The 12,267-nt window shown below is 45.5% G+C and overlaps 1 protein-coding gene across 6 annotated transcripts in view; it reads right to left on the bottom strand.

Moving 5' to 3' along the window:
• Nucleotides 1-415: 415 nt before the first annotated feature.
• CATIP (ciliogenesis associated TTC17 interacting protein) overlaps nucleotides 416-12,267 on the bottom strand; it is an 85,125-nt gene continuing 73,273 nt past the window's right edge. For all 6 annotated transcript variants that reach the window (XM_061609274.1, XM_061609275.1, XM_061609276.1 and 3 more), the window contains 3 exons: nucleotides 4,517-4,593; nucleotides 4,105-4,193; nucleotides 416-2,723 (listed from right to left, as the gene is read on the bottom strand). In XM_061609274.1, the coding sequence (XP_061465258.1) occupies nucleotides 2,511-2,723; nucleotides 4,105-4,193; nucleotides 4,517-4,593 (379 nt within the window). In that variant the 3' untranslated portion in view covers nucleotides 416-2,510. The remainder of the gene's footprint in view (nucleotides 2,724-4,104; nucleotides 4,194-4,516; nucleotides 4,594-12,267) is intronic.

Genomic DNA, 12,267 nt, shown 5'->3' with positions numbered 1-12,267 from the left:
CCAGGCAAAAGTTTCCCCACATCTGTTTTAGATGTTATAGCAATGGTGTGGGAGGTACCTTTCCATAGTATTCCACAACCCTGGGGTAATGTTAAAGGCCCAGCACAATGAGGGCAGGGGCCACATGCAGGTCCTTCCCACAGAATTATTGCCCATCTGGGATCAGGATGACCACTGAGTGGGAAGGACCCAAGTGCCTTATGCATGTAGTACCTGGTCTTTAAATACTTATTAATTTTGAGGAGCAGACAGAGGGGTTGGCCAAGAAGACATGGGGCATCAGAGGGACTTATAACAATGTTTTCAGGAAAGATTTTCATTTTCCCCTGTTTAAAAATAAAAATAGAGCACAGCCAGTGCTGGAAAACATCCTCACTTCAAAAGTGTAATATCAAAGGAAAACATGAGAAATGGGTTACAACAACTCTGTGTTTATTACACTAAAACAGATTGTAAGAATCCCTGCTCTTAAGACTGTTTAACCACAAGTAATATATATGGTTTTATTCTGTTTACAGAATCGGATGCCACCAGCAGAGCTTGGAAAAGTTACTTTTTTAAACTACAACTCCCATCAGCCCCAGCCAGCATGGCCACTGGAGTGGGCTGATGGGAGTTGTAGTCCAAAAAAGTAACTTTTCCAAGCTCTGGCCACCAGTATTAGAATCACCATGTATCTATGGTTGGCTGAGGGCTGTCCCTATAAATATTTATTTATTTATTTAATTATATTTCTAGACCGCCCTATAGCAGAAAGCTCTCAGGGCGGTGTACAACAGATAAAATCACAATTAAAATATGAGCAAGTGTGAAAAATATAGTACAATTATAAAAACATTAAACATGATAAAAATCTGAAATAGAATTGCCATTGAGTTTATAAATTAAGATCCATATTAGGTTTAAAATATTAAATTTAAAATGTTTAAAATGTTTAAAATGCCTGGGCGAAAAGGTAGGTTTTTACCTGGCGCCGAAAAGATAACAGAGAAGGCGCCAGGCGTATCTCGTCTGGGAGGGCATTCCATAGTTCGGGGGCCACCACCGAGAAGGCCCTAGATCTAGTTGTTGATCTCTGGGCCTCTTTATGAGTTGGGACCCGGAGAAGGGCCTTCGACGTCAAGCGTAGGGAACGGGTAGGTACATAGCGAGAGAGGCGTTCCACCAGGTATTGCGGTCCGATGCCGTTTAGGTGTTTTTCCTACAAGGACTAGCCTTCCTGTAGGGAAAACACTTTCAGTGTCACACACACACAAGCAAAATCTCTTTATGAAGCAAACTCCTGGGGTGGATGAGATAATGTGCTAAAAGGACTGTGTTGTTGTGGGTACAATTAAGGAACAGCTGTACATACAGGTTGTTAACAAAGACAAAATTTGAATACCCCACATCTCCAGTGTTCTCTTCTCCAAGACAAAAATGGCCTTGTGAAAGTCCTGCAAACATCACACTATTCCGAAGTGAGTGAATACAAGTATTTTTCCAGATCTGTCCATATCTTTTGCATTTACTTGTAGTCTTTGGGGAAGATATCCACTTCTTAATTTTTTTTTTTTTAAAAGGGCCACTTGCAAGTTTATCTGCATTACTAATTGTTTGAGGCCTTATTTATTTGTTTATGCTTTAAAAACCCACATTTGTTAAAAGGCTTGGTCTTGGGAAAAAGGGCCTGTTACATGACAAGCCCCCAGCCAATCAGCATACTGCACAGCCTGTTTCTGCCCAAAATGCACAGAACTGTTTTTCTTCCAGGTCCATCCTGGGGTGAAGATGGTACATATGAACAAAACACAGTGACTCAGTAAAGATATAAAAAGAATGAGTAGGTGTGAGCCATGGGCTGGAACATTCACTCCTACCCTTCTACCCTCCTTCATGTGATAGGTGAGAAGTTTCTGGCTGTGTTTTGCAACAAACTGTAGCTTTCCAGATCTGGCCATACTTTGTGATTATCTGAATCAGGTGAGTGAATGTTTTTTCACAGCCATTAGCTGTTCTTCCACTCAAAGTCTGTATATTTGGACACACTTTTTAAACTCTATCTGTTTTCAAAAGTTGGAAAAAAGGGGTATTTTGGTCTTAATTTTTGTTGTTTATTTTGTAGCAACAGATTCCATTTTTGGGGAGAGGGGGGCTGCACTTTAGTAGCTACAGCCAAAATTAGAAATTCAGAGAAGTCTGGTGTAAATTACTACTTTTTTTTTTTTATAAGGACATTTTTGATTTAAAATGTCACATTCCAGAGGTTTTCCACTACTTCCCACTTACAGGCTCACCAGTTCTGCATTGTGTGGAGAAATAGCTGTTTCAGTTTCTACTCACAGCAGTGCTCTGACACCCTTTGGGAGGCAGCATGGCTGAGAACAACTGAGTCTGTGTGAGTGCTACCCTGGGCACTACAGTAGTTGTCACCCACCCCTCTGAGCCAGGAGTCTCCCGGCAACTTCCGAAAACAGTTCCTAGAAGTTCCAGAGTCATTCCCTGGATCCTTTATTTCTGCTGGAATAAGTTTAGACATGGCTGCGAAAGGGGCTGGGCTTGTCAGATGACTGAAATGACCTGCATGGCGGGCGCTGAGCTGAAAAGGGGGCAAAGAACTCTGCAGCAAAGGTGACCACATCGACTGGCTTGCGCAGCAGCAGCAGTTGTAAGAAATCTGCCAGCAGTGCATTGAGCTCTGGATGGCGCCGCACATATGTGGCGTGGCTTGCTTGCAGCTCCTCCTGAGGACGAGAAACCAAACCCTCATTAGAAGAGGGGCCCTCAAGCAGAGGCAATAAACTGGGGTAAAAATGAGGTCAAGGTCTACTCTCTCAGCACAGTTTAAGTTTTGTTTCTAGAAACACTCCTACCCTTTGGAAAGCATGGACTAATGCTAGCGTGGCCAGGACATACACAACATGACACCAACTCCTGGGCACTCCCTGGCTACATCCTCCCTATCTCATCTCATTGGTAGTCTTGTCACAGCTGTGCCACCCTTTCATCTCTTTGGTTATTGCTATGATTTTCCTCTCACCCTAGGCTATGCATTAAACTGCAAACTCATGGGGTAGGATCCAAACTTAGTTGCACTTAGGTCCCATTGAAATCAATGGGATGAGTTAAGTCCCACTGATTTCAGTGGGAACTAAAGGCGCTTCCAGACTGTCGCTATTTTCAGATGGGATTCAATCATATACCAGAAAATTCAAGTTATGCAATTAAAGCTGATTTTGTGCTCTTGTGCAACGTACCCCCTTCTCCCCTCCCCCCCCACAAAAAAGCAGACTTTGCTGCTTTGATGAGAAAATGCTTTGGAAAGTGTGGAATAACAATTGCTTGATGCAGTGTTATATAGCCTCCCTGCAAACAAAACAAATGCTCAATAAACAGCTGACGTTGTCTAACCTCCCCACAATGCTGCTGTGAGTGATGAACGCTCAATAAATAGGACATCTGGAAGTGCCCTAAGTGCAACTAACTTAGTGTGGATCCAACAGACATATTTTTCTCTCTGCTATTCCCCATAAAGGCAGCAATCCTAAACATTCTTACTATGCAGCAAGCCCCAATATACTCACTTAACTTTACTAAATATGTGTAATGTGATATGCGTACCTGTATTCTCCCACTCCCCAGCCAGGACAAACAGCAGCTAGAAGGGTGTTTAGACTGGGGGGGAAGTTTGTGTGTGTGGAGACAAATCTTTCTTGTTTCAGTATTGCTGCTGCTATCCAGTTTGGTGCTCTACCACAATTGGATTGAATTGAAACTTTATTTTTACCCCGCCCTTTTTCCAAACTGGAACTCAGGGTGGCTTACAAATAGAACTACATGTAGTTAAACACATAGAAAAACATACAATTAAAATACAATTAAACTATGCACAACCTTAAAACCGTAAAAGGCACTTAAAAATCTAAAAACAATTAAAAATAATACAAATAATATAAAACAATAAAACTAGCCTTGTAAAGCCCAATCCTAAACACCACAACTGCTTTAAGTAAAAATAAAATGTTGAGAATGTCACTCATGCATCTCTTAATGCCACGTGTACATTGGCCATTGACAACAGCTGGCATGGTTGGGGAGCAAGGGTCCAGCTGTCAAACAACTCACCTTTCTGTCTAAGAACTTGGAATACAGCTCCACATCCTCTTCCCAGTCCAGGGGGATTTTCTTGAAGACAGGACGAGGGTCTGGTTCATCTGGAAAAGGGTGGAAATTCAATGAAAGCATTAATATGGAAATTAGAGACGGTAGTATATTACATACTAGAAAGCCATTACTCTTTTTTGAATAGTGAAATTCAAATACAATCCATGTCAAAATGAAAGTGTTCCTGTATTTTTTGTCCAGCTGGTTCATTCCCAGCTGTTGCCCCCAATGAAGGCCGGTAGAGATCCCCTTAAAAACCCCAATTGCCACTAGTGATCATTACCAACTGCCTGGGGAGGGGAGGGAATGCTAGAATAACGGCATTCTCAAAGAAGCCTGTTGCACGTTTAACAGATTCCTTTTGTTTTTTTACCTGTGTCAATCAGAATGGGCATCTGCAGGATCACCATGGTGGCCGGGGATCCAACTTGGACACGACGAGATAAATGCCTGGGTGGAGGCAAGAAGGAAAACTAGCCAGGTGGACTCTTCTGTATTTGTCTGTGGAACTGTAAAAGACAGGCAGGAGCCCTACAGGACTGTAGCTGCATGGGACTCTGGTGCCTTCAGGATGTGCTGTGAATGGATCATCATGGGACATGCCAGGCCTACAAATGGGAACTTCTTCTGTCACGACATTCACAATTTCTTTCTGTTAATCAATTAGCAAATGTGTTTTGATGGGTACTGAAGATGCATAATATTCTTTTCTCTTTCCTTCTCTCTCTCAATCCCACCCCACAGTTTGACAGAATACTACTACTCTGGTGGGAATCTGAACTTACCCATCAATTAGTGCAGTGTTCTTCAACCTTAGATCTCTAGATAATGTTGGTCTACAACTCCCATCAATCCCGAATACTGGCTGTGGATGGTGGGAATTATAGTCCAACAGCACCAGCACCGGGGGACACAAAGTTGAAGAACACTGCACTAGTGTGTAGAAGTTTCCCATTCCATTGTGGGCTGCCAAGAACTCACCCGGAGACAGTGCCTATATACTTTTAAAGACACTGAGAAAGAATGCAGCCACTGCACCTATCACGTTTCTCCAGTAGAACTTCCTTGCCTTGCTCAAATTAGGCTGTAAACACACTGGTGGCCAGATCAAAGTGTTCCCATCAGCCACACCTGGAAGGGGAATGGGTTGATCTGCCTATCATTTGCAAAATCTCTTTGAAGCTGAATTTAAAAAACTTGCTCCCACCAGGTTTTACAGTAAAAAAAAAAAAGGGGGGGGGTTGACTAGTGTCATGTGCCTATTTCAGAAGAGAGAGGTGGAGATGCACTGGAACCAGCAGAACAGTGAGTGGGTTTCTACCCTTAGGGTCATGCTGGCCACAAGCTGTGAGGGAGGATAATAGGCAAAGGGACCAGAGAAGGAACAGACAAGATGTATGTGTGTGCAACGGCTGCATCCTTTTACTGCTGCCTCAGAGCATTTAAAGCAGGGGTCGGTGAACCCTTCGTAGCCTGAGGGCTGCATTCATTCATTGGCCAGCTTCTGGGTGCTGCATGCCAGTGATGGGTGTGGCCAAAGGCAAAAGTGGGAGGAGCAGTGAATGTGATTATCTTTTATCGTACAGCAGACTACCTTCCAACCTCACAAAAGGCAGTTTCTACACCCAGCCAGACACCTCTCCATTTCCACCCAGGCAAGCCATTATCACAGTTCAAGAACACATTCTAGTCAGGCTAATGCAGTCAATGAGTGGGAAGAAGGGCTGGTGAGATGTGTGGCCCAGGGAGGGGGATATGGCCTGGGCTAGTGCGGAGGGCTAGTCCTGAAGTTCCCCACCCCCTGATTTAAAGGTACAGGCACTTCCTTCCAGAGGACTTGTTAACCCTTCTCCCAGACTGCTCTGCTGTGGCAGCAGTAATGCAAAGAATTATGGGAGTTGCTGTTCATTCAGGAGACAATTGGTATCAGAAGATACCAAACATTCTTTAAAAGATACCAGATATTCTTTAAAAGAATCTAAAAATACTACCTGGAAGCATATGAAGATATAATTGCCTTCCCTTCACCATTATTTCTCATATTATTTTGAATACGGGATGTAATTTACTTGTTTTATGTAAAGTTCTTAGGAGAGACTGGGGAGTGGAGGGAGGGGAGATTCAGTCAGTAGTACACACAGCCTGCTCACTGTGGAAGTGGGAATAAAGAATTCACTTGGGGTATTTGTTCCAATGATTTTTTTTTAAAGTACTGGAATTCAAAGAAAACGGACCGTTGGTCTCACCTGAAAGGTGGTTTTCCCAGGTGTCACACCATCAGGTGGGTAGTAGCGCCGCCTAGTATCCAAAGAGAGTCAAGACTTTGGCTGCTCCTTCCGGCCTGACCCCATTCCATTCCACCCAACTGTGCACTGGATCTGGACATCTCTCTTCAGACAGAACACTCTCAGCCAGACAATAATAAAAGGAGCAGCAATTATACTAATACACAGTTTGACTCTGAACAGGAAATATGCACAAACAGTAAACAACTGTAACACCAGTAAGAACAGCCTTAGAAGTAAATGTTATATAATGTAAAACAAACAGTATTAAATTGAAACAAGTGGAAGAGTTATTAAACAATAGCGAAAATTATCTGCAGAACAGGTAGGCAACCCCCCCCCCCCAACAGGGAGGGTCCTGATGGTATGATACTTGAGAAAATCACCTAAGGTGAGATCAATAGTCCGTTTTCCCCAGGTAGCATACCATCAGGTGGGATGTACCAAAGCAGTCCCAGTAGGGTATGCCCAGGCTGCCTAAGAGGATGATAGTACCTGTTGTAGAACTTGCCTACCAAATGAGGCGTCTGCCAAAGCATAATGATCTATCTTATAGTATCTAATAAAGGAATTTGGTGTGGACCACACAGCCACCTTACAAATATCTGCAATGGGTGCATTGGTTGTGAAGGCAGCAATAGTGGCCGCCAATCTTGTAGAATGGGCTGTGACATTTGGAGGCACCGGTATCCAAAGAGACTCATAGATCAGAGTAATGCAAGTCTGCAGCCAAAGAGAGCGTTGAGCTGGTAACCTTCTTCCCCAAAGTCCTTGGATGAAATGAGACTAAAAGAGACTCAGATAGATGAATGTCTCAGGTCCTAGCCAGGTAAACCTTCTGTGCTCGATGTACGTCCAGGGAGTGCTAGGCCCTCTTGAGGGAATGAGTTGGCTGAGGGCAAAAGGAAGGCAAGACAATATCTTCACCACAGTAAAAGATGGATGAAACTTTAGGTTGAAAGGTAGGATCTGGACACAACATCACAGAGTCATTGTGGAAGATGCAGAGATGACAGGCAATGGATAAAGCTGCCAGATCCAAGACCCTCCAGGCTGAAGTAACTGCAATGGGAAACAGGACTTTGTATGAGAGCAAGCATAATAATGTAGAGTGCAGAGGTTCAAAAGGAGAACGCTGCAATGTCTGAAGGACCTTTGGAAGGCTCCAAGAGGGAAATCGATGAACTACAGGTGGTGACAGGAGAGAAGCCAGCCTCGGGAAACGCTTGACCAAGGGATGTGTTCCAAGAGAAGGCTGGTCTGATCACATGGACAATGTGGACGAGACAGCTGAGGCCTCCCTGCATACAGTATTAGGCTTCAATCTTATTGAGACACCTGCATGGAGAAACTCTAATAGGTGATTAAGCTTAGCCCTGGAGGGACAGATTTGATGTTTAATGCACCATGCACCAAAGGCTGACCATGTGGCTTGATATATATGGACTGTGGAAGGCCTTCTAGAGGCCAAGATGGTAGCTATAATGTCCTTAGAAAGCCCCAAATGCCTCAAGTGATTCCGCTCAACACCCAGGCTGTCAGACTCAGCCATTCGGTGTCCAGATGACAAACTGGACCCTGAGATAACATGCTTGGCGACACTGGTAGGTACCATGGTTCCTGGATCAAGAGAGCTAGTAGATCCAAAAACCATGGCCTGCATGGCCAGTAAGGAGCCAAGTGAACAATTAAAGCATACTCCTGACGAATCTTCCTGATTGTGCGTCCCAACAGAGGAACCAGAGGGAAGGCATAGCGTACCCCTCTTGGTCAAGGAGTTGACAGCCCGTCTATTGCTTTGATGATACCAGGCGAAGAATATTGGAAACTGAGCATTCTGAGTCTAGGCAAAGAGATCGACTGTAAAGGGACCGAACAGATGGTGCAGTTCATGGAATACCCTGGGATGCAGTTTCCACTCCCAAGGAAGAACCTATTTTCTGCTGAGCCAGTCTGCTGCGATATTGAGGTCACTGCTAAGATGCTCTGCTCTCAGGGAGTGCAGGTGACATTCGCCCCAACTGAAGATGAGTTGATTCTGCCTGCCCTTGACTGTGTGCTGCCCTGATGGTTCAAATGAGCTTTCACACTGATGTCAGTCCCAATGAGAACGTCTGTCTGATGCAGTGTCTGATGAAAGTGGAGGCCATATGCATTGCTCACAACTCCAGCAAGTTTATGCTGAGACACTGCTCAGTAGCTATCCACTGGCCTTGAATGAAGAGGGAATTGCAATGGGCACTGTGATGGCCCTATAATGTTTGTACAATATTTATGGTACGTGTCAGTTTTGTAGGTTAAATATGGTAAGTAGAGTGAATTGGGAGGGGGAGTACATGTGATGGAATGTTGAGGAATGCTGTGTTGTGATTGGCTGAGCGTCTGGGTGGCTGAACGTATATATGTGAGAAAGACAGTTGACAGTGGGTGGAGAGTCGGTTGGAGTCAGTTGAACGGCTGGAATAGAGACAGTTGAAGAGGGTGGATGTGTTTTAGGCAGGTAATGAGGCAGGTTTTAGGGCTAATGTATATGAAGTAAAAGTAACTAAGAAGTTGAAGAACGTTTATATGTAACCACACGCATGACAACTGAATCTAAAGGAATCCTGTTTATTCCCTGTGTTTATTCCCTGTGTTATTCAATAACCTCTTTGGTTTAACAACACGCCTGATCCTTGGCTGGATACATACACTGCAGAAGAGTGGGCAGAGCAAATATCAGAGAGGAAACAGAATCTATGGTGGCAGTGGTGAATGATTAGTGTAACAGCAGCAGGTATCCAAGGCAACCCAGTCTGTAGACTTTAGAGACAGAAGGCTACAGAGGGGTTGTGGCCTGAAAGTGTACCTAGACACTTAATAGCAGTCTGCTAAAGGAGGCGACTAAGGCAAAGTTTCAGGGCAGCATTGTGTTACAGTGTGCCAGGTAGTGGCATCTAGTGGTGGGATCGAGAGAGATCTGTGCTGGGGCCAGTGTGAGACAGGTGGTCGGCCAGGTCGTGGTCTGACAGGTACCCCATCCCAGGAGACTGGCATTGGTCATAATCAGGGTCCTCTTGGGTTCTCTGAAGGGAGTTCCTTTCTGTAGATTCTTGGTCACTGCACACCAACGAAACGACATCTTCAGCTGAGCAGGAGATGTACTCTCCTGTATCTGGAATTGATGATGTCCAGCTGAAGAGCCCGAAGAGCCCACTGGAATGGACGATGTGAATGGAGGATATTAAGAGTCCCAAGGCCTTGGCTAGAAGCATCACATCTTCCATCCTTCTGGTCTTCAGATGGCGAGCAGTGTGGATGGTGGCAGCTATCCTCTCTGGAGACAGAAACACCATCATTTGGGCTGTGTCCAATATGGCGCCAAGGTGTTGCAGACACTGCGACAGAATCAGGTGACTCTTCTCTACGTTCACGAGGAAGCTGTGTTCCCTCAAGGCATCGAGGGTGATATGTACATGGAGGGTGCCTGTACCAGGAGATCGTTCAGGTAGGGGTGGGTGTGGATCCCCCAGAGTGGAAGGTGCATGACCAGAGCAACCATCAGCTTTGTGAACATCCTCGGAACTGACGAGAGACCAAACGGAAGGGCCCAGTACTGGAAGTGAGCCTGATCGTAGGCAAATCTCAGGAACTTTTGGTGGTTGGTTAGGATGGGAACATGCAGGTAGGCTTCCTTCAGAAGCCAAAAAGTCTCTTTCCTGAAGCACTTCCACAATCGATGCCAGAGACTCCATCTTGAACTGCCGATGCCTGACAAAGGAGTTAAGGAATCTGAGATCTAGGATTGCCCTCCACGAATCATCTTTTTTGGGCACTTCGAAGGGAATGGAGTAGACACCTGAGTAAAATTTAGAGGAAGCCACTGGCTCTATAGCGCCTATAAACAGCAAGTGATGTATGGCCTCTGTCATTTCTGCCCACCTCTCGGGATAGGTGGAGAGGGAGGACGGTAGGAACCTTTGAGGAGGAAACTCCCACAATTCTATAGAGTAACCTTGAATCACAGTATCTCTCACCCATGCATCCATTGTTACATGTCTATAAGCTCTGGCAAAATGGAGGAGTCTGCCACCTACTAGGATGGTGTCAGTATCAGCACTGCTGATGTCCTTCATGACCAGCAGGTGGAGTGTGCCTCTGGCGTCTGGAGAACTGATTCTGGTTGTGGCTGAAGAATTGCTATATGTTCCAGCAGCCTCTTGAAGAATGAAAATCATGGCCCCTACCTGCAGCCCGAAAAGACCGAAAGGACTGCTGGTATGGGTAAGACGACTATCTGTGGCGGCTCTGTGATTATCTCATTTAGTAGTGGCTAACACAGGTTTCCTCTTATCCTTGGGATCAATGAGCACCGCCTTGAGGGCCTCATTCCCAAATAAGAGGGAACCAGAATAGGGGGTCGTGGTCGATATGAGCGGTGTTGTCAGCATCTCAGTGACGTAGCCAAAGGGTGCAGTGAGCTACCACATGTGTGTACATAGCCCTAGCAGCAAATTGTGTTTGCGTCAGGCGATGCATCTGCCACAAAAGCTGCAGCTTGACCAGGATCCTGTGAAAACTAGCCTGGTCAGGCTGTGGGTCGTCAAGTAACTCATCAAGCCACATCATGGAGGCTCTGGTGATCAAGGAGGCCGCACAAGAAGCTCAAATTGCATATGTGGAAGCTTCATGGGTTCTTCGAAGAGTGAAATCCAGATGGGTCCAGATCCACTTAGATGGGTCTTTGAATTGAGAATCACCTTCCTTGGGAAGGAGAGATCTGGAAACAAGAGCAGAAATAGGCCCATCCATAGAAGGAACTTTCAAAGAAATTAATGAAGTCAGGATCTAGTGAATAAAATTTGTTAGCAAACGTTGTCACATGACATGCTTGAAAAGGATGACCCCATTCCTCCTTCACAATTTTATTGAGAGGGTCAGGCACTGGGAAGGAATGAACCGAAAACTTGGGTTCAGATACTGGCCCATCAAGACCCAGTGTGCTTAAGGATCTGCAGACTAAGGCAAGGTAGTCTGAAGAATCAAACATGATGCGAGCACTCTTCCTCTCCATCCGACTCCCTGCTCCACTCTGCTTCTTCCCCCTCAGGGGTTAGGAAGAGATCAAGTGTATCAGCCTCAGCCTGTAGGGCATGTTGGGCCCTACCTCTGGAAAAGTCAAAGGAGTTAGGAGACAAGGCCTGTTGTTGTTCCAGACATACCTCAGACAAGGATGAGGGTTGGGCCCGATGTGTAGAGATGAGGGCAGGTCTTTGAATCTCAGAGAAGATGGAACCAAGCAGTGCATCTCTGAATTGAGAGAGAAATGTCTAGTTCAGAAGCAGACCCTGCAAAGGGGCCACACATGCAAGAGAATCCAAGGGCAACTGAGGCTGTGGTGAAGCTATGGATGGTCCAGGCTGCTCAGACATGGGGGTCAGGGGTTGTCAGAGGGGAACTCCCTGGCGAGGAGGCACCACTGGAGGCTGGTCTGGGCTTTCAAATTCTTCCTCCGAAGACTCAAGAGGCGAATGGAAAATGGCTTCCAGTCTCTAACTGTCAACAGAAGCATCACATAAAGACGGAAGACTGATATAACGAGCTTGTCTGTTAGCCACTTGTTTAGTAGAGGGAAGTGTCTTCTTGGCACATTTGCAGGGAATGTGCTTGGAAAGTCTATGCTTAGATGACTTGGCTTTAAGCACAACCTGAGTTGTTGGTGGCTGCGAAGGGACTAGCTGCTGCACGTCAAAGATGAGTGGCTGCAGTTCTGTAATTGATTCCATAGGTGCAGCGGGAGGCAGCTCAGCCATAGTAAGCACGCACACGGTAGAGGGGAGCGGTACCAGGCAGGATATAA

Source organism: Rhineura floridana, chromosome 2 (genome assembly GCF_030035675.1).
Source record: "Rhineura floridana isolate rRhiFlo1 chromosome 2, rRhiFlo1.hap2, whole genome shotgun sequence".
In the NCBI taxonomy this organism is placed as follows: Eukaryota; Metazoa; Chordata; class Lepidosauria; order Squamata; family Rhineuridae; genus Rhineura; species Rhineura floridana.
The sequence above is the reverse complement of the archived record's forward strand: the minus strand, read 5'-3'. Positions and strand labels throughout refer to the sequence as shown.